A 23,532-nucleotide genomic window follows, 5' to 3' on the forward strand; every position below is an offset into this window, starting at 1 on the left:
TTTATTGGTGATTGAAGCTTGTTGCATACTCATGAAGAATTTCGTCTTCACCCTACCAAATCAAATACAAGTCATCTATCGAACACAACCAATCAGTCTAGATCATGAAACCTGCTTCACACAATCGAAATAGTCTAGTGTATGAATTCAGCCTATAAAACTAGTTCAAGGCGATTCCGATAAGTGTGGAGGGGAAGAGTAGACACATGTCTTCATCACTAAGACCCTTACACCCTAACACAAACTGAAAGGAAAGAAATTTATATGAGTCAATGAATCCTCTATAACACTATAAAAGGCTATGCAAAGGTGCTAAAGGTACTTATTATGCTTGTAGGTTCGGATGCGTGCAGTGAAGGGTCTTGCGCGTGGCTTTCGTCCATACTTGTTGTTAAGTGCGTTGGCCTTTGCCTCCAAGCGACGAACCTTCTCAAATAATAGCCTTACAGTCGGGTCGACATAAGGCAATTCATCCCCTATCGAAGGGTGAGGAGTTCTAATGAACTGGTGGAGGATAAGCTTCCAATCTGGTATATGGTTCTAAATGGTAAGGTTCCCAATCTTCTGGATTATAGAGTTCCCATTCTTTAGAATAACCCACATGTTCTTCGACAAGAAGGCGTTGTGGCTTTGGAGGAGGGCCAAGATGTGCAACGTGTGGATCATCAAGATCAACAGGGATGCTGATATGCTTTGGACGAAGCATAGTAAGATGGTCTCAACCAGTCCTTATAGACTTTAGTGGGGGAATAAGGTTGATCCTTATGGGTGATATATGAAGGGGGTGTGATTTGATTGCTTTAGGGCAGCAAAAGGGCCCTTTACCTTTGTCAGGCTAGGGTTGAGCTTGAGCATTGTGAAGAGAGATATCCGGAATGGTTTGCTCGACGCCTTTAGTAACGTCATTATGATGGGCCAATTGTCATCCGTGTCCTCCCGTTGCACTTGTCGACCATCATGCTCCAATTTGGCATTTTTGTGCCTGATTGTTGCTCTCATCTTAGCAACATCAGCAAGTAGGCACTCCATTTTGGCATGCATATCAGCTTCAGAAAGGGGCCTCCTCTTGGAAGATTGCACGTGATGAGTGTTATGTTGAGTGTCAAGGTTGGTTTCTTTTGGCATACTAGAATGTGGATGGCTAAAGAGATGAAACGGTCTGATAAGTTAAGAAGCCATGACAGCTAGCAGAGAAGTGAGATTCAAAATTCAATTCCCACATACGACACCAATCTGTTGATGTCCAAAACTATATTCAACTTAAAACGGGTGATGTACCGATGTGGATGAATCTGCAGATGGTTAACAGAAGTAGATGAATTTCATATGGTGAACAGAAGAAGCAATCGTCAAGACCTTCGCACCGGTGTGGTACCGGGCAAAGGCTCTCTAATGCTTAAGTCAGCAAAGTATAGAGTAAAAGGTAATTTTGGTAGAGTAAGGGTGTGGTGTGGGTAAAGATTAGTTATCTTTTTACCTTAGCACTATTCCCATTTTATAGGCAAAAGGGAGTGGATGTGGACTTTGGGCAAATCACCGTGGGGATGATACGTGTCTTGATATTAGGTTCTGCATGCTTAATCTTTAGTAAGGCCTTCGGCACGCTGTCGTTTAATCGGAGAAAGGTGTCCCTTTGGTACCTTTGGTCATGATGACGTCATCATGAGTCTGAACCAGCAGTTTTAGTATTTCCTCTTCAATAGTGGGTGGGCTATGCCTGTGTACCTCTCCTTCAATGTCAACTGTGTTAGGTTGATTATGGAACAAATGGATAGGACAGGGCAAATTGAAATTGACCCTTTTTTTTTTTTTCTTCTTTGGGAAGGATACTCTTTAAATTGTACGCATATGTGTACAAAATGAGTTGTTTTTGTATTGTCTAAATTTTTGTGTTTTCTTATTTGTTGAGGATAATCTACGGGTTGTGTTAGATGAGCATCGATCCACGACAATGTCAACTTAGGCGGTGACCTCTTAGTTGGAATCGAGAGTCCCTTTTTTGTTTTGGTTAGAATGAAAACAAAGTCGATCTGCAGTCGATATATACGTTTAGCTAAGTTTCCCTTGTTTTTCTTTCTTTGCATTTGTTTTTCTTCCTCACCGACTAATACGTACAAACATGCACAAGACTTTCAAATCTAAATTTCAAACTTTTCTAGAAGTATATATATATATATATATATATATAGCTACCACTTGCCAAGTCTAATGACACACACAGTGGGACTCATACATTAAATGCAAGCTTGACCTTAAATTTTTCTTCACTCTTACACACAAGGGGCGATTGAGTGAAAATAAAAATAAAAAATTAATTTAGAGAGACCAAAATATTAAAGAAAATTTGATATTTCTCAAAATTTCAATGTCTAATATATTTTTTTATTAAATATATGTAATATAGTTGATGTAATTAACTGACTATAAATTTATATAAATAAACTTTTGATGTTGTGAAACCTGTTTTATTTATTTATTTATTTATTTTGTTTTATTTATTTATTTATTTATTTTGGAGTATCCCCAATAATTAATTATGCCAAAAAAAATTCATAAAATAAGGCTGCATAAGACAGACATGAATCGCTGTGTGTAAAACTACCAACACAACTACAACTTTTAAACTCTCCAATAGAAATACAAGTAAAACCTGCAAAAGTTGAGCCAGAATATATAAACACACAACAAGTGAATAAAAGTTGCTAAGCCACAAGCCATATGTCTCTAAATCGGCAACGAAACCACCAGCGCATTGCTACTTCATCGTCACTAAAGCATAATAAGAATTCGAATGGTACGCAGGGTTAACACATTTTCAAAAGGTTTATTTTTCTAGCTCTCATAAATATGGATGAGGTGAAACCAGCCAAAAGTTCCTCAGTCACACACTAAACTGAATATCTTTAAACCTAATTACACTAGGTTAGTAAAAGAATGTTCTCTTTTTAATTCTTTGGTGCAACTCGACCTCTTCTTTATAGTTTTTGAAGTGATGTAATAATCTACATTATTATTTAAGAGTCGATCACTTTTGACAAAGTGCCAACTATGCTCCTATTTACATTACATTGAATAAAGAAAAAGATAATATAGTGACGGTAAAATAGTTATTAACAGTTATTCTAAAATAAAATAAAATAAAACAAACTAAATTTATCCATAAGTTTCTCCCACTATTTTTTGTCACTATTTCTTATTATTACATTTCGTAATAGTAATATAAGGACTAATGAACTAATGCAAAAACATTAAGGCCCTTAATCGAGTTCGGCAATTCAAATCCAAAAATTCAATTGGCAAAGTACAATGTGTGTTTATTTATTTGGGTTAAATACCCTTTTGGTCACTGAATTTTAAACGAAAATTTAATTTGGTCACTGAGAAAAAAATTTAGCCAAATTGATCATTGTGTTTCCTGAAGCTTACAATTTATAGACATTTCGTTATCTTTCATTAAATGCAGTTTTTATTTTTATTTTTATTTTTATAGGAATCACCTTCAGTCTTCTTCCTTTAACTCAACGAGTTATGATATATTGTGTTATTAGAGTTTAGCAAATTGGGGAAAATCTTGGGTTGAAATCAAAATTGTGAAGTATAAGGAAAATCAAAAGGCCAAACCAAATTAAAATGAAATCAACAACTTACCAATATATTTTGGTGCTCTATCACCTTGATTGTGTCTCATTGTCATCCGAAGTCACAATACGGTTCTCACTCAATTGATTTAGGCTTCAATATAATACCCAATTCGTGACCTTATACCTCATCATTTCGATTTCAACCCAAGATTTCCCCCCATTTTTAAAACTCTTATAGCACAATAACCTAACTAGTTGAGTTAGCGAGTTAGAGGAAGAAGACTTGAACGTGCTTCCTGGAAATATAAAAACAAAAACTGCACTTAATAGAAGTTAACAATAGATAACGAAATGTCTATAAAATATTGTAAACTTTTGAAAACACAGTGACCAATTTGGCTAAACAAATTTCTCAGTGGCCAAAATTGAATTTCTGTGTAAAACCCAATGACAAAAAAAGGTATTTAACCCTATTTATTTTTATGAAGCAAAACTCTAATGTTAATGGATGAAAAGCTTTACACCTTTTAATTAGCACTTTTGATAATCCAGCCAAGTATTTTTCATAATGGGTCAACGTGTTCAGTTATATGCACCCTCTTCATTTTCACTCTCCAGCCGTACAAACTTACCTACCACACGATTTGACTTGTCCATGGCCTTCATGAAAGATCGAAGTTGAAAAATCTTTGTGGGAACCCAAAATCACTGGTTGAAGCAAGCGAGTTCAACTGATTGGCATTTCAAAATTTCAAAGTCACATTTGGTAGAAAACTTAAAGCATCAATCCAGCCAATTATGCTGAATAAGCAAACACGTCTTATTCAAAGATGATGTCAAAGATTGCTATAAAAGGGATAGCTTTCTCACCATTTCCAACCACCTCACTCACAAAACAAGTTCTAAGAACTATAATTTCTGGCAGAAATGAGAACCTCAGGACAGCTGAGGCATTGCCCTACAATGTTTTATGCCTTGGCATTGTGCCTCTTGGCCACAAGTGCGCTTGCCACTACGCCTTATACTTATTCTTCACCACCTCCACCACCAAAGCACTTAGAGACCCCTCCAACCCATTACAAGTCCCCCCCACCACCAAAGTATGTAAAACATCCACCACCTCCATCACCATCACCCCCGCCACCCTATTATAAGTCTCCACCACCGCCTTCTCATTCACCGCCTCCTCCTTATGTGCACAAATCTCCTCCACCACCCACTCACTCACCACCTCCACCATATGCTTACAAGTCACCACCTCCCCCTTCTAAATCACCACCTCCTCCTTATGTCCACAAATCTCCTCCTTATGTCCATAAGTCACCACCTCCACCATCATATTCTCCTCCACCTCCTTACCACTACAAGTCACCACCTCCACCATCATTCTCTCCTCCACCTCCTTACCACTACAAATCACCACCTCCACCATCACATTCCCCTCCACCTCCTTACCACTACAAGTCACCACCACCACCATCTCCATCACCTCCCCCTCCATACCACCACAACTCTCTTCCTCCTCCAGTGAAGTCACCTCCACCTCCCAAATATTACTACAGATCACCTCCACCTCCAAAACACTACTAAGCTTGATGGCTTTTTAGCGACTTGAACCAGTCCAAATAAGTTCTTCGTTTCCATGCTCCAGGGGTATCACTTCTTTTTCTAGCTTTGTTCTATTTGCAGACAAGTGTGTTTGGGAATAATAAAGGTCTGACAGAACCCTTCGTGTATTCTGTCGTAAGAACTCACTGTATCAATTAGTTTTTTTTCCTTCCCCTTTTAAAGAAATGAAAGCAAAGAGTGTTTCACATGCGTACTTGTTTTTATGTAGTTCCTATGCTATTACATAAACCTTTTGGATCAATAAAATTATGTGTTTCTTCGTGGAAAAGTTAAAGTGCGATAATGTATCACTTCATCAAACATCATAGATAGTTTGGACCTACACGAAAATCCATGAGATTCTATTTTGGGTGACACTTTATAGAGTCCATTTCGCATTTTAGTTTGACAATCTGAATCGTGTATTTCTGAAATCCCATGAAAGGATCATCATTGCAAAAGATAGTCAAATTCGAAACTAGTAAAACATCTAACATTTAGCTAATATTTTGCAAGGATAATGAAGGGAAAAAAAAGAAAAAGAGTTTGTCAATCAAAATGCAAAAAAGTGTTTATCTATTACACAGCCAGTTAGCTAGAATAGTGAGTCCGCTCTCTTACTCTCAAGCTGGACCTCATTACCATAGATTAAATTAATTTAAAATAATTTAGACTATTCGCTTGTATAAAAAAGGATAAAGATGATTATTGAAGGTTTGAGGAAGACCTTTTTACTTGTACTATTGTAAAACAATCAAGGTTTTAAATAATTAAATAAAAGTGACCATTTTATAACAGATTTAATTAATGTTCTCATGTAGCAATTTGAGTCCTTCGAGCTAAAATATATTACAATCTTGTCCTTAATTTGTACATGCTCATTTTGCTGCCGCGTGTACAATACTTAACACACGAGATTATTAAAGAGACCCTAGATAAGTTGTACTTTCAACTATCAGACTTCATTTATTTGTAAAGTTGAAAAGATGATTTGAATTATTGCTTGGTTCCGTGTCTTCATCGAAAAAGCCTAATTACTACACCTAATTAAAAATTGATGGGTAAAGAGTCGCAATAAAGTCGCCCGCCTCTTTGTTTCTCAATAAAAGGAATGTCTTATATATCGATAATTTATAGCTCAAGTGATTATCAATTATCTTATATGAAATTTGAAAAGGCACGTACCCGCCTCAGTCCGAGACATTTTTTAGTTTAATTTTAGACCAAGCACATACCATACCACCTCCCGTACCCGCCTCAGTTAGAAATTGTATACTACATTTTTATGAAAGCGCAAGAATTATATAATGTAGAATGTAACTGGGGATGTAATAGAGAGACAATCACGAGCTCAAAGTTTTGGATTTTTGGTTTGACTAGTCCAATAATGGGTATGAAATCGATTTCATTTTCTTCTCTGCACATAGCTGTAAAACATTAACTCTTTGTATTACGTATACTGACTATGGAAAATATTATTCTATTTATATAAATATGTTTATGTGTATATATATATATTAAGGGATAAGAATCCCAATCCCATACACGACAATGCACGTCAACTTAGGCGGTGACCTCTCAAATAAAATCAAAGTCTATAGCTGTATAAGTTCATAAACTCCCTTTTTTCCTTTGGTTTCATTTTCTTCCTCACCTACTAAAACAAACACATGCATAAACCTTGAATATATATTTAACTCATCTACAAGTATCTTTCAGGGCCACCACTTGCTTGACAAAGTCAGTCGAGAGACGATTTGCCCATTCCCCAAGTTCACAGCAAAACCAATGACCCAATCTCTAGAGGAACTTCTAATAAAATATCCAGCACCAATATGTCCATAGCCATTCTTCCTTGACCCATCAACATTTAACTTGAACTGACCAAAAATAGGAGGTTCCCACTTTAGATCAACCTGAACTTTATGATTATCCTTACTCAATATATGAGAAGCCTCAAACCACTCATGGACAGTACGAACAATAAGCTGTTTAGGATCAAAAAGCACATCTTCATCAACTTGAAAAAATTGGTGATTTCTCCATTTCCACACATACCAACAAGTGAAGATAAACACCAGACTTCAAGGAATATTACTACAAAAACAGATGTTACAATCTATTTATACACAAGGTATATGAATGTAAACCTTTCAATTACTACATAACGGAAATGTATTTACAACCTAATAATATCATAACAGCATAAACAATTACATGCTAGCATTCATTGGCTTTAAACCACTTGTTACTGGTCAGGACTGTGGTAACTGCGCAACAGGTTTATCACGCCCCTGCAAGCTGAGTGGACGACAAAGAACGGGAAAGAACGGGAAGCTTGGAGGATAAGTAATGAAACCGAAGAGTGGAAAGACCCTTGGTTAGAAGATCAGCAAGCTGATCCGTAGACGAAATGTAACCAACAGCTCCTTGCGAATGGCTTTTTTCTGAACATAGTGATAATCAACCTCAATATGACGACTGCGGGACTAAAATACGGGATTGGAAGTAAGGGAGATTGCACTGACATTATCACACCACAAATGTGGAGGAGGAATGGGAATACGAAGATCACGAAACAACGAACGCACCCTAAGACAAGGTAACAGTAGTATAAGCTTGGCGATATTCGGCCTCCGTACTGGAGCGTGAAACACCTCGTTGTTTCTTGGAGCTCCAGGAAACAAGATTATTACCATGATAGATACAATACCCTCCTGTAGAGCGACGATCATCTGGATAACCGACATAGTCAGCATTAGCATATGCAGTAAGACGTAACTCACCAAGCTTATATACAAGACCATGATCAGAGGTAGACTTGAGATAAACAAAGAATCCATTTGACGGCAGCCCAATGAGTTGTCATGGGCGTGTGCATAAATTGGCAGACTTGATGAACAGAAAAGGCAATGTCTGGACGTGTGTAAGTAAGATATTGAAGAGCCCCAACCACACTACGGTACTCAGAGACATCAGATGATGGGTCACCATCATGCAAACTTAATCTGCGACCACCAACAGCAGGAGTAGGCAAGGGTTTGCAGTCTAACATCTTCGTGCGTGTCAAGAGATCCACAATATATTTGGACTGAGATAAATGCAAGCCTGTGGAGGTTCGTATGTTGGAATTAATGCACTTCCTTCATTCTTTAGAATATCTCTATTTATTATAGCAGCTGTAGCTGTCTGTAATTAATTTGGTAGAGTTCCTATGCAATGTCTTTTAGGTTCTCTAGGAAGCATTTTCTAAAATGTCCCAATACATTTAGGGGGTGATTTAATCTCTCTGTAGAGTAAGAGTAGGTAATTCTTTAGTTGAAAGGACAGATAAGTTGATAGCTTCTCAGTAAGTGTTAATTGCACTTTTAAACCCCTTTATTACACATTGCGCCATCAACTACAAAATCTTGCAATGTCAAATTTAATTTTTGCAAATGTATTCTTTTTGTTCGTTTCATCTAATAAATTTTTATAGCTTTTTTTTTTTTATCAAAATAGTAATAATAATTAGTTATAGTTAATCCAATGGGCCATGCATATGAATTTGAATGCTTGGAAAATGCAAAAGTTTCTTGGTCAGAAAGTTGTCATGGTTGAGATGCAAAGCCATGTTCAAAATGAACCAAATAAAGAGGATAGTAGAATAATATAAACCCTAAAACATTTCTCTCTATCATCTCTTTCTAAGAGGCACTGTGTGTTTCGGAGGGAAGAGGAGGCCACTCATCCTCCTCTCTCTCTCTCTCTCTCTCTCTCTCTCTCTCTCTCTCTCTCTCTCTCTCTCTCTCTCCTTTATCCCCTTCCTCATCTTCTGGACTTGAGATTTTAGTTGGGGAGGTTATTTGTGCCTAGATCTATTTGGGATCTTGGTTTTTACCCAGATATGCTTGGATATGTGGTTTAGTGGTTAGATCTGTTTGGGTTCTTAGTTGCAATCTCAATAAAGAGAGAGAAAACTCTAGAGATATGATTCGTGAAATATTTGGCCAAAGTATTGGATGAATTTGCAAAATGAAGTTTGCAATCTAGAAAAATGGTATTAGGGATTTGACACAAGTTATCTGTATCTCAATAGTATGACATAGAGTATTGTTTAAAGAAGGACCGAATTGATTGCAATTTCAACTAAATTGGTTCTTCAATGAAATTCTATTTAGCTTCAGTAGCCATGACATACTGATAGGTGTCACTCATGACTTGTGAAACCCATGTAAGTCTAATTACAATTAGCCTTCGCCAATAAGGAGAATTGAATGATAGGATTCAAGCTCGGTTTTGAAGAATCAGACTTATCCACTCTTGTTAGTTAGAACCTAAAAACTACACACCACAAAAGGAATGGATTGAGAAATAAAAGAGAGATTTTACGCCTTGGTGAAAGTCAAAGTCAAAGGTCAACTATTGATCCGACACTTGACATGGTCAACAAGGATTGACCGGGACCAATGCTTGTAACACAAGTGTAACACCCCCAACCCAATTTAATCATTTTATTCAATTTATCTATTTGTGAAATTACACTTTTGCCCTTGGGTGGGGGGGGCACTTTAGTCAATTTTTGGTCTGAAAGGATTTTGGGGAAAAGAGTGGCACCATTGCACAGAGCTCATCGATACGAGTTCGTAGATAGGGGTATGCTCAATTCCGAGTTGTAATGACTGTGTAAAGGTCTAGAAAAGAAAAGGATAAAAAGGGAATTTTGAAATTTGTTATTATAGCAAATAGTACCGCTACAGTGCCGGTAACAGGGTTTGATACGGATTCCGAGGGGGAATTCAAGTCAAGTTCTACCACAAGGTTGTGACTTAATTGATTAAGTCTAATTAAATTGATTAGAATAGTTTAATTAAATGATTAAAGTTATAGAACTTAATTGGGTCCCACATGACTTAAAGAATAAAGTAATGACCCATGTGACTTTGGACTTGTGTGACACATTAAAGGTTAAATGTGTTGGACCCAAGAGGCCCAAATTTAGGACACCAAGGGGTAGGTGCGGCATACATTTGGGTTTAAATCCACATGCGTCAAAATATGGGTCTATATAGGGTTCGTCATTGGGTCAGGCTTTACGGGCTTTTTTGTTTTTTTTGTTTTTAGGGTCGGGTTGAGTTTTCAAAAGGTTCAAGGTGATGGATAAAAAATATTATACCTAAAAATGAATCTTATGAAAATATGTTACTTCTATCCCAAACTAGGATTGACATCATGAAAATTAATGCAATTTATGCCATTAGAATTAATAAAACCAAAAAAAGCTTTCAAATTCTTTATTGAATGATTAAATTTGAACTTGACAAAAAAAGTGTATATATTGCTTGTTTCTTACAAAATTTTAGACAACATTGAAACAATTAACTTAATTTATAACATGTGTGAACAAAACAAGAAGTTTATTAGTTTATCATACATATTACATTATTTTTATTAAGCATAAAATGAGGTTAAGGAGTGCATCAATTAAATCTTAAAAAAATAAATGCAAAGACAGGCAGGCCTAGTCGGGCAGAACCGTGGGTGGGATGATTCAAATCCTAAGCCCATGCCCTACCCAACCTTAAAGCAGGTCAGGCCGAGTAGGCCTAACCATCGGGTCGGGCCGAGCTTTGGCTCATTAGGCCTCAGGCCCACTTCGGCCCAAGAGTCATGGGCCTAATGATGATCCCTAGGTCTATATATATATATATATATATATATATATATATATGATGCTAAAGCACCATCTGACATTAGGGGTTTTCAAGTTGGAAATTTGGAAGGGGAAACATCAAGCCTCTCTCTCAACACCTTCTTGTTTGGCCACTTGGGGGAGGATGTGCTAGCACTCTTTGCTTTCTCAAGTTCTCTTCCTCTTCTCTCTATCCATCCTTGGTGAAGAGCTTTGGTGAGGTATATATCTTTGTATCTATTGGAGAATCATAGTGGAGACCAAGCAAAGAGAGATCAAAGGCTTTACTTGAACACCTTCCTAGGTTTCAAGATTCGCTCCAAGGGTAACTATACCTTAAACTCCTCTCTTTATAGATGATTTAGAGGACTTGTTCTATGGTAAGGGTGCCATATATAGACCATAGATGTGGACCTTCATATTAGCCACATGATTCATCTGAATAGTAACTTCACTTAAGTTTAATAAAATGATCTTGTGGCTAATATGAAGGTCCACATGAGGGGTCCATATATGACATCCTCACTATAGAATTTCACAAATTTAGAGAGTCATAGTGCAACATTTCATATGCCTAAAAGATACTTGGGGTTTTCTTAATATTGTATGACTTCTAGTTTTAATCTTTCTTTTCCACTTCTTTGTATTTAGTAAAAATGCCCTATATTTCATTTGAGAAATACCTAAGAGCAAGTTTTCCCTTAAGGAGGTGATGGATGTAGTTGTGGAGGCGGAGGTGGAGGTGGAGGTGGCACTACTACAAAAATCGAAATAGACGACGGGAAACCACCGTCGGGTAAAGGTTTTCGCCCGGTCGTGAAATCGACTGCCGTCTATTTGGGTTTCAAACAACGACGACTTTTCACCGTCGTTGTTTATCAGTAAAGATGACGGTTTTTAAAGAAAATCGTCATTGTTTAGAGGTAAATATCGTTAATTATAGGAGGAAAGACGACTGTTTTTAATAAAACCGTCGTGTATTGTATGTAAAGATGACGATTTTTTTATGAAAACCGTCGTGGATTGTTTATAAAGACGTCATCTTTACATACAATAGACAACCTTTTTATAAAAAGCGTCATCTTTACATACAATAGACGACGGTTTTTATAAAAGCGTCATCTTTACGCATACAATAGACGGCAGTTTTTTATAAAAAGCGTCATCTTTACGTACAATATACAACGGTTTTTATAAAAAGCGCCATCTTTACGTACAATGGACGACGGTTTTTATAAAAAGCGTCATCTTTACGTATAATAGACTACGATTTTTTATAAAAAGCGTCATCTTTACGTATAATAGACGACGGTTTTATAAAAAGCGTCATCTTTACATACAATAGACGACGGTTTTTATAAAAAAGCGTCATCTTTACGTACAATAATGCTTTTTGATTTCCTATGATGCTATACAACGATTTTAACTAGAAAACCAACCATAATGCTTTATCAAAAATAGTTTCTTTCATAAAACTTGAAGATTCAATAGTTATTACATAGTTAACCAATCTTTATTCTACAACAAACATAATTCCTAACAAGACCTACGTACTCCTAATCCAAGCATTCCTCATCCAAACATACAAATGATGCACAACTGAAGTCTCCTCCATCATCCCTGTAAATAAATCAAAATGACAAAGAGAGAAAAAAAAACGAAGCTAAGATTATAAACATAAAAAATTAGGTGGAAGAGACCATTGGAGAAATTTAAAATGAGCATAAAAAAGACCATCGAGAACCTGCAAATTTTCAACAACAAAAAAACATACGACTCACATAGAAAACCTGCAAAAGAAAAAGTTATAAATCTGCAAGCTTCCTCCTCATCTCCTGATAACCAAATCAGAAAATCTAAAAAGAAACCAGAAATAAATAAAAATGTAAACAAATCAGACAAATCAAGAGAGACAAAATCTGAAATTAAGGATACAAAGAACATACCAAAAACGCAAAGAGACTAATCCAGAATTCACTAGCAAGATATAGAAGGGTATTAAGAGATTAGGTGACTTTCAAATCAAACCTTTCAACCAGCTTTGATTCTCAAATACAGAACATCCCTCTACATCTTATGGATTTGCTAAGACCTCAATCTCTCAACTCCTTCATTGATATCGATCTTTTGATGATTTTGTAGAGAGTTTCATGAGGGTGTTTTAGAGAGTGCAGGAGGGTTTCAAGGAGGGAGAGATAAGGTTTTCAGAGACGGGGGAAAATCTGAAAATTTGACAAGCGCGAATTCACTTAAGTAGACTTTTTTTAGAGTGTTTTAAAAGACGACGCTTGTTAATGAGAGATAAGATTTTCAAAGACGAGTGAAAATTTGAAAATTTATCGAGCGCGAATTCACTTAAGCGGCCATTTTTAGCGTGTTTTAAAAGATGACGCTTTTTAAATAAAAAAATTGGTCATCTTTACATATAATATACGACGGTTTTTTTATAAAAAGCGTCATCTTTACATATAATAGACGATGGTTTTTATAAAAAGCGTCATCTTTACATACAATAGACGACGGTTTTTTATAAAAAGCGTCATCTTTACGTACAATAGACGACAGTTTTTATAAAAAGCGTCATCTTTACGTACAATAGACGACGGTTTTTATAAAAAGCGTCATCTTTACATACAATAGACATTTTTTTCCACTACACTCCTTGACCCTATATGAATACAATGACTGAATTTGATCTTCAATTTAAAATATTTACACTAGTGGATACCACAAAATCTTATGTTATATTTAACGAAAGTATAAATAAACTCTTAATTGTTAGTGAATATTTTTTATGGCATACGCATTTTAAGAAACTAGTTTCAACGATCCAACCGTCAAACTTGTTTGTTTATACTTCGAGATCATCTACACCAAAAATCGAAAAAAATAAACATTCAGAGATAAAGTAACGGGACAAAAAATTTCGACGGTTATAAATGAAAAATCATGATTTAATGGTTATTTTAACTCCGATTTTTATGATTTTTTACCGCTACACTCCTTGACCCAATATGAATACAATGATTGAATTTGATCTTCAATTTAAAATATTTACACTAGTGGATACCACAAAATCTTATGTCATATTTAACGAAAGTATAAATAAACTCTTAATTGTTAGTGAGTATATTATTTTGATGGCATACGCATTCTAAGAAACTAATTTCAATGATCCAACCGTCAAACATGTTTGTTTATACTTCGAGATCATATACGCCAAAAATCGGAAAAAATAAACATTCAGAGATCAAGTAACGAGACAAAAAATTTTGACGGTTATAAATGAAAAATCATGATTTAACGGTTATTTTAACTCCGATTTTGATGATTTTTTACCGCTATACTCCTTGACCCAATATGAATACAATGATTGAATTTGATCTTCAATTTAAAATATTTACACTAGTGGATACCACAAAATCTTATGTCATATTTAATGAAAGTATAAATAAACTCTTCATTGTTAGTGAATATATTGTTTTGATGGCATACGCATTCTAAGAAACTAGTTTCAATGATCCAACCGTCAAACGTGTTTGTTTATACTTCGAGATCATATACGCCAAAAATCGAAAAAATAAACATTCAGATATCAAGTAACGGGACAAAAAATTTCGACGGTTATATATGAAAAATCATGATTTAACGGTTATTTTAACTCCGATTTTGATGATTTTTTACCGCTACACTCCTTGACCCTATATGAATACAATGACTAAATTTGATCTTCAATTTAAAATATTTACACTAGTGGATACCACAAAATCTTATGTTATATTTAACGAAAGTATAAATAAACTCTTAATTGTTAGTGAATATATTGTTTTGATGGCATACGCATTCTAAGAAACTAGTTTCAACGATCCAACCATCAAACTTGTTTGTTTATACTTCGAGATCATCTACACCAAAAATCGAAAAAAATAAACATTTAGAGATAAAGTAACGGGACAAAAAATTTCGACGGTTATAAATGAAAAATCATGATTTAACGGTTATTATAACAAACCATCATCTTTACATATAATAGACGACTATTTTTTATAAAAAGCGTCATCTTTATATATAATAGACGACCCTTTTTAAAAAAATAAAAAAATTCGTCATCTTTACATATAATAGACGCTTTTATAAAAAGCGTCATCTTTACATATAATAGACGATTTTTTTATAAAAAGCATCATCTTTACATATAATAGACGACGGTTTTTACGGTTTTTATAAAAAGCGTCATCTTTACATATAATAGACGACGGTTTTTTCGGTTTTTATAAAAAGCGTCATCTTTACATATAATGGACGACGGTTTTATAAAATCGTCATCTTTACATATAATAGACGACGGTTTTTAAAAAATCGTCATCTTTACACATAATAGACGACGGTTTTTATAAAAATCGTCATCTTTACTTGTAATAGACGACGGTTTTTAATAAAAAAAATTGTCTTCTTTACATATAATAGACGACGGTTTTATAAAATCGTCATCTTTATATATAATAGATTACGGTTTTTATAAAAATCATCATCTTTACACATAATAGACGACGGTTTTTATAAAAATCGTCATCTTTACATATAATAGCCGACGTTTTTTTATATATAAAAAGCGTCATCTTTACATATAGTATGACGTATGATAACAAAATCAAAGAAATAAATTGATAAAAAAAATTCGTATTAAGACGACGGTTTAAATATAAGGTATGACGTATAAAGGGAATAAATACGACGTTAAATTTTATACAAATTTATAAATAAACCCAATCCTAGACATGTATTTATAAAAAAACCCAAGCACTATTTAAATATAGAAACACACCCAAAATCAACCCCAAAGTCAACTTTTTGGGTGTGTTTATAAATGGGTTTTGAGTGTGTGTAATGATGGGTTTTTGGTGTGTTTATATGTTTAAATAGTGCTTGAGTTTTTTTATAATTTCAACCTCCATTTTGGTGTTTTAGTGAAACTCCCTAAATTTTATAATACGTCGATAAATGAAAAACAAACGTGGTGAGATTTAAAGATACCGTCGTAGAACTATACAAGAAAGACATCGATATATTTTTATTTTCCCTCGTTGTACATTAATTTAATACGGCGATATTTTGTATTTTACAGTCGTGGATTTATTTGTAATTATATAGCGCCTTATACGAAAACTTGGTCGTGTTATTTTCTGCGTAAAAACAGCGGCTTTTTTTGAAATCGTCGTCTTTACTTTCTACGTCGGTCGATTCATAACTTCTGCGTTCTTTATTTGCTTTGATTTTACACTGCGGAAATCCTGTTTCAAATAGACGTCGGTTTTTTAATTAGGTACGTCGTTGTTTATGAACAACTATTTGCATCTCCATTTTTTAGGTGTCTAAGGTGTTATTACACGGCGGTTTTATAGAACCGTCGTCTTTTAAAAAACAACGACGGTTTTCACTTAGACCGTCGTTTTTTTCTAGTCGTCTTTGTCACTTTTTTGTAGTAGTGTGGGTAGTGGTGGTGGTAGTGGAGGAGGTTATGGTGGTGGTGGAGATGGTGGTGGTGGTGGTGGTGGTGGGAGAGAGTGGGTGAGAACCGCAAGGAAAAAGTAGAGAGGATGTCATGTTTAAAAATTAACGGGTACAAAATTCATTTAAGACTTGTTGTGAAAGCCGCTTTTGAAAAACAACTTAGAGGCTACTAGCTGTTGTCAAGGGGGTATTGATCATGATGTTCTATTTTTACCGAACACTTTAATAAATTACTTAAGTTTAAAGTGAAGTTGAATTTTAGTGAAAAAAACAACTCCAAACAAATTTTTAGATGGCTATGACATCGTGCTTAGTGTTACATGGGTAATTTTTCGCTCAATAAACACCCTTGTAATGGCACTATATGCACCACGCAGAGTCTCAGCCAATCCTCAAGCACACACAACCACAAGGCACAACAATCTGTACAAGGCAAAATCTTTTCTTAAACAAAGACATGGAAAACTCGTTCAAAGACACTAGTAGATCTGCACACGCTTTGTTGTCCTACCTCTTTGCCTTGGCATGTCTACATTAAGGCACTTAATAAAGAAAACTAATGTAGCTGACAACCAACTGCCGTGGTTGACATCCCCCCCATCTGCCAAGCATTGCCTTCGCCACATGGTGAACTCTATGCACGCCACACACTAAACTCAACACATGTAATCTGCCATGTGTCGTTGTCGAGACAAGTGCCTTGCACTCCAGGTTCAAGCTAAGTCCAATACACGCACACTAAGTGAAGCTGCGCTGCCACACTTTTCCATGGCATTCGCGCAATGCCATGTCTATAAGGTTCGAGGGCCTTGCAAGGGTCTCACACTAGGTACCAGTTATGATCTTGTAGCAGCCTAACAAGTATAACACATGCCATATTGTGATAGGTAGTGGTGTTACACCATGACTAAGAACGGAATGTGTAATTTGTCTTAAAAACTATAGAAAATTTGTCTTGGCCCCTTCAAATTCAATTTGAGTTACCTACAACCCTTCACTTTTTGCTTCTATAAGTAATACCCTGTTTTTATCAACCAAAACCCATGACTAGGATCCAACTCATCAAATTACCTTATTAAGCTATATATTTGATTTATTATGATTTTTAAGTTCCCAAAATACCCCTATTTACAATTGAGCGTATAAGAGGTTGGTGTTTGAAGTTTTGGTCCCCTATTTATTGTAGTGATCCTCTCCAGAATTTGTGTCTTCAATTAATTATCCGTTTTGATTATGGGGTTAATTTTCATAGTCCTACGTTTTGATTATGGTTCTAGTTGGGAGATTGGTGTTCTGATTAGGGTTCCTAAAGGTGGAAATTTGGTTGAGGGGTTTCTTCTGTTGCAGTTCAAGAAATTCCAGGTATTGAAATTCCATTTGAAAATTCCGGAGCATTCGACACTGACTAGAAAGCGTGAGTGGTCTGCCGTCAAATTGCAGGTAAAAAACGTCTTTCTCTTCTATGCATATGGAGCCCCGTTCATTGTTAGTCTTAACCAGAACCAGAGCAAAATTGGGTATCTGGGTATTAGTTTACCTACACGAAAAAGATGGGTTTGATTTTTGGTTTTTTAAAACCTGGTTATGGACCTTCAGCATACAAACTAGAGCAAAACCAGAGCAAACCTGGGTATCTGGGTATTAGTTTACCTACACGAAATAGATGGGTTAGATTTTTGCTGTTTTTAAACCTGGTTTGATTTTTGCTTTTCTTGACAACCTGATAACAGGTTACTGTTGTACATGATCCTGTTTTTTTTTTTTTTAGAATCAATTTTTAAGTTCTTGTATAGTGATTGTTAGTTTTATCCTGCCAGTACAGAAAATCAACATCAGCCCACCATGTAGGTAAATATTGATTATGTACCTACAGACAGCTTATATACTTCGCACTCTATCATGTTCCATTGAAAATTCAACAAAAACAACTATGCATAATGGATGCCTTGTCAACGGAACCTAATTGTTAGTTAGCCTCGTGATCAAGTTTTGTATTATGCGAGAAAATCATGCTAATTGGTAGCAAATCTTTTTTATTAAACAAATATACATGAACCACCATATATGGTTTTTATACTTGTCATGGTATGTGGAAGGAGAGAAATGAGAAATAAGCACAATACAATACACTAATTCGAATTACTCGAAAGGGTATAGGTTTGGTTTAACTCGGATTTTAGATTACAATCTGAACATTTGTTTCAATGAGGCCAACACTGAGTTGTTACTTTGCTTGGCATGCTTTAGTCCAAATGATTCATTTTCTTCTTTTGACAAGCAAAAGCTCATTCGGCTTGCTCAACTTTACCAGAATGATTTTTCTACAGAAGAACTTAAGGTACTTAAAGATAGAGGTGTCAAACGGGACGAGCCGGTCCAACACGGCACGAGCCAGCCTATTTAAATGAGGCACAGCACGACACGAGCACGAATAGTAATGGGTCGTGCTCGGCACGGTACGAAAACTTGGGCCGGGACCGAGATCAAAAATGAGGTCCAATGGACCGGGCCAGCCCACGGCCCGACATGGGCTAGGCTTGGCCCGAGCCCGCTTCAAGCACGACACGAGTCCAAACCCGCTTCAAGCACGGCCCACTTAACTTATTTTTTCTTTCTCAAATGTCAAAATGCAAAAATTTGACATCTAATATCATTGTTTATATTGTTTTTTTATTTTTTATAATCATAAACATATATTTGATGTCTTTCATTTTAGGGAAATTTCTTGGATCCTTAATTAATTAAACATATCAACTAAAAATTAATTTAACAACATTGGACTTGATATCTAATCAGTACATATGACATATACGCTTCTTCTTATAATCAAAACAAGACATTTCTTCACATATAAAATAATAAGTTGTTTACAGATGAAAAGTTGAAGTGGACTTTGTGGAGTTGTACACTTTTTGCCCTCCGCCTTTTATATTGTTTGGATGTTTGATTCATTAATGTTTTCAAATAATTCATCATTTCTTGCCTCTAATTATATTTTTAATGTTTATAATTTGAATTATCAAGTGAAAAAAAAAAATCAAGTGAAAAAACTTCAAATTAAATGGGTTAGTTCTTGGGTCCGAGTATGGCATGAGCACGGGCACAGTACGAGCATGGCCCGACCCATTTCAATGTGGACATGGGCTTTGGGCCGGGCAAGGATCAATGATTTTACTAAATGGGCCGGCATAGTACGGCCGATAAATTAAATGGGCCGGCCCGGCACGGCCCGTTTGACACATCTACTTAAAGATCAACTTCAAACTTATATTGACGATATGCATTCCAACACCAACTTTTCAGGATTACAAGGTATTGCTACTCTTGCAACAAAAAAACTAGTTGAGACAAAAAAGGACAAGGCATATCCACTAGTTTATCTTCTCATAAAATTGGCATTAACACTTCCAATTGCAACAACTTTAGTAGAAATGGAATTCTTTGCTATGAACATTGTGCAGAACAGGATGCGTAATCGAATGGGAGACCAATGGATGAATGATTGCTTGGTAGTATATCTGAAAAAGACATATTTAATAATATTAATAATGATCTTATTATGCAACATTTTCAGAATATGAAAAGTCGTCGAGGACAATTGTAAATTTACTTATTAGACATTGCTATTAATATTCAGAGTTTGAAATATTTTTTGTTTGATTATGTATTGGTTGAATTTTTTTTAAGCTCCTAGATGAACGAAAGTTTGGATCCACCACTGTATATATATATATATATGAGAGAGAGAGAGAGAGAGAGAGAGAGAGCTGAAATGAACAGATGTTTATTCCATGCTCCAATTTATTAATTTCAGGATCTTCAAGGCTTTAATAAATTATACTGAATGAACAGATGTTTATTCAATTGATACAACAAATTTCAGCGTATGTAACCAAAAATGGCCCACATAAAGAAATCACAAGTAACATATCTCGTGTATGAGTATGACAACAAAATTAAATAATTAAACCATATAATAAGTTGCATGAAAGCTGCAAAGACAACGTCCATGCTAAGCCTCTTATTCTCAAGCAGTTTTCAGGGCGCATTTTGATCAGATGCATAGAAGCCACCAGGATAAAACTCTCTCTTGCAGCAATGATTTGTTTTACCAATCTATAACCTGCAATGTGAAACAATATTCACAATTAAAAAAAATGAACAGTTAAAAGTTCAATAAACATGATTTCTAGGAATAGGAGTTAGAGAAATGTATGCATAAACTTCTAATTAGGTCACACCCTTACATGAAGAGAAGAGAAATTCAACTTGTTTAGTAAGGAGTGGGTGGTGGAGGAGACGCGTAATCATAAGGTTTGGGAGGTGAAGGAGATGGTGGAGGCGGTGACTTGTAGACATAAGGAGGAGGTGGGGATGGGGATGGAGGTGGTGGTGACTTGTAAACATATGGAGGTGGTGGTGATGGAGATGGTGGTGGTGGTGACTTGTAAATGTATGGAGGTGGGGGTGATGGAGATGGGGTGGTGGTGACTTGTAAACGTATGGAGGTGGGGTGATGGAGAAGGTGGGGTGGTGATTTATATACGTACGGAGGAGGAGGTGATGGAGATGGTGGTGGTGGTGACTTGTAGATGTAAGGTGGAGGAGGTGATGGTGATGGAGGAGGAGGTGACTTGTACACATATGGTGGAGGAGGTGACGGTGAGGGAGGTGGTGGTGATTTATAAATGTAAGGAGGGGGTGGGGATGGGGAAGGAGGAGGAGGTGACTTGTAAATATATGGTGGGGGAGGTGATGGTGAGGGTGGTGGTGGTGATTTATAAATGTAAGGAGGAGGTGGGGATGGAGAAGGAGGAGGTGGTGACTTGTAAATATAAGGAGGGGGAGGTGATGGAGATGGAGGTGGTGGTGACTTGTAAACATATGGCGGAGGGGGAGATGGTGAAGGTGGTGGTGGTGACTTATAAATGTAAGGAGGAGGTGGGGATGGAGAAGGTGGTGGCGGTGACTTGTAGACATAAGGAGGGGGAGGTGATGGTGAGGGTGGTGGTGGTGATTTATAAATGTAAGGAGGAGGTGGGGATGGAGAAGGAGGAGGTGGTGACTTGTAAATATAAGGAGGGGGAGGTGATGGAGATGGAGGTGGTGGTGACTTGTAAACATATGGTGGAGGGGGAGATGGTGAAGGTGGTGGTGGTGACTTATAAATGTAAGGAGGAGGTGGGGATGGAGAAGGTGGTGGTGGTGACTTGTAGACATAAGGAGGGGAGGTGATGGAGATGGGGTGGTGGTGATTTGTAAACATAGGGAGGTGGGGTGATGGAGATGGAGGAGGTGGTGACTTGTAAATGTATGGTGGAGGAGGAGATGGTGAGGGTGGTGGTGGTGATTTGTAAATATAAGGAGGAGGCGGAGATGGTGAAGGTGGTGGTGGTGACTTGTAGACATAAGGTGGAGGAGGTGAAGGAGATGGAGGTGGTGGTGACTTGTACATGTATGGTGGTGGAGGTGATGGTGAGGGTGGTGGTGGTGATTTATAAATGTAAGGAGGGGGTGGTGATGGAGAAGGAGGTGGCGGTGACTTGTAGACGTAAGGAGGGGGAGGTGATGGAGATGGTGGAGGAGGGGACTTATAAATGTAAGGAGGGGGTGGTGATGGAGAGGGAGGTGGAGGTGACTTGTAAACATATGGAGGAGGAGGTGAGGTGGTGGTGGTGATTTGTAGTGATACGGTGGAGTTTCGTGGTGGTGATACCATGGCGGGGATGACTTGTAGTAATCTGGTGGTGGAGGAGATGAATAAGCATAAGGCTTGTCATCACTAGCTGCTACATTGGTGGCTATGAAGCATATAGCCAAGGCAAAAACCAGGCTTGGCCAAAGATTGGCCATTTTGAGCAAACTCTAAATCACTGAGATCAAAAGGTTATTTGTGAATGATAACTGAGGAGAAGTTCGCAGCATATATAGCGAACCAATAACACAAAATCCTGCATATTTTCTCATTTCTTTGTCCAAATATTAAACAATTGGATAATGGTACACCACTTGCCTTCTAGCCTTGCACAATAGTCTTCAAGCATATGCACCTTGAAACGGTCTAGATCAAATAATGCAAAACGTGTTGCAGTACTGAGAAAACTTATAAAATACATAAAACAATCACACTGGTTGACAAATAAATCGTGAATATATATATAATTATGAATTTGTATGAGGAAGTAGTTGAGATTAGGTTCATTTCAGGAACCTTCGGACGGAATTTAGAACGTATCAACATTCGTTGGTGTTAAAATATAAATCAGTTTCATCAGCAATCTGATTCTGAAGCAGTCTTGCAAATTTACTTATACATACCTGCACTGCATATTTTATAGCAAATCATTGTCACTGAAGTCTAACAGCCAATAAGCTCATTGGCAAAAAATAACAAATGCCTGCATATTTTCTCACCAGAATTTTCCAGCCAGCACTAATATGATGAAGGCTTCCCTGCAAATTGCCAATAAAGTTTCAGTTTAACGTTTTCCTGTTTGTTTAATGGTTTGTGTAGATTAACCGAGTGATTAGGTTCAGCTTTCCCTGTCACAGATGTATAAAGTCAATTTGCTCCCTTTGTTTGTTTATTTATTTTTCTTCTTTTTTTTAATATGACTTGTGTTTTTCTACAATTGGCATCATAATGAAAATGAAATGCATTATCAGGAAAAAGTACTAACATGTAAGGAATTTGTACTAAACTATTAAAAATAGCTTTCTTGAGTCTAATGTATAAAGCATTACTCATGAAATGTCCAACCTAAAATCCTATATGATCTAGAAAAGGCCAAGTACAAGCATTTTTATGGAGCTAAAATCCGATACAACATATTCTACTTTAAGCCTTCCCAAAATTTGAGACGACTACAAAGGTGACATGGGGGATTAAATTTGAGACCACTCATCTGTAAGTCAAGGCCTTTTTCCACTATATTAGACCCCGTTAGCAAGTTTGCTTCTTTTGGCACACTATCGAAGCTATGTGTTTCAAAATTATAAAACTAAATTTGTTGTTTCTTTATTCAAGTTTATGGAATTTTTTTCCCCAAAAGTTTATGAATTGAGCAAACATGGTTTTACATTTGCATCTAGAAGGCAAAATATGGAATATGAGGAAAATACATCAAAATAATTTCTAGCCAATAGACTGTTTCAAAAACA

At 36.3% G+C, this 23,532-nt stretch overlaps 1 protein-coding gene, 1 long non-coding RNA gene and 1 pseudogene across 3 annotated transcripts; 2 read left to right on the forward strand and 1 right to left on the reverse strand.

The window, feature by feature from the left end:
* Positions 1-4,462: 4,462 nt before the first annotated feature.
* On the forward strand, positions 4,463-5,398 carry LOC103326688 (uncharacterized). Its single transcript, XM_008228924.2, has one exon. It carries the CDS (start codon positions 4,509-4,511, stop codon positions 5,169-5,171), a length of 663 nt encoding a protein of 220 aa, XP_008227146.2. The 5' UTR covers positions 4,463-4,508; the 3' UTR covers positions 5,172-5,398.
* Positions 5,399-17,365: 11,967 nt separating this feature from the next.
* LOC148919058 (uncharacterized) lies at positions 17,366-19,065 on the forward strand. Its single transcript, XR_016125299.1, has 2 exons — positions 17,366-17,811; positions 18,699-19,065. It is a non-coding gene; the product is annotated as an uncharacterized LOC148919058 (long non-coding RNA).
* Positions 19,066-20,127: 1,062 nt separating this feature from the next.
* Positions 20,128-22,128, reverse strand: LOC103326687 (uncharacterized; annotated as a pseudogene). Its single transcript, XR_016124897.1, has 2 exons — positions 20,619-22,128; positions 20,128-20,494 (listed from the first exon to the last, which is right to left on the reverse strand). The product of XR_016124897.1 is annotated as an uncharacterized LOC103326687 (transcript).
* Between the last annotated feature and the right edge of the window lie 1,404 nt (positions 22,129-23,532).

Source organism: Prunus mume, linkage group LG3, assembly GCF_029339155.1.
Source record: "Prunus mume cultivar Tortuosa linkage group LG3, ASM2933915v1, whole genome shotgun sequence".
In the NCBI taxonomy this organism is placed as follows: domain Eukaryota; kingdom Viridiplantae; phylum Streptophyta; class Magnoliopsida; order Rosales; family Rosaceae; genus Prunus; species Prunus mume.

Excerpts from the sequence above, each read along its gene's own strand:
- LOC103326688 (XM_008228924.2), top strand. The coding sequence starts at position 4,509 with ATGAGAACCTCAGGACAGCTGAGGCATTGCCCTACAATGTTTTATGCC.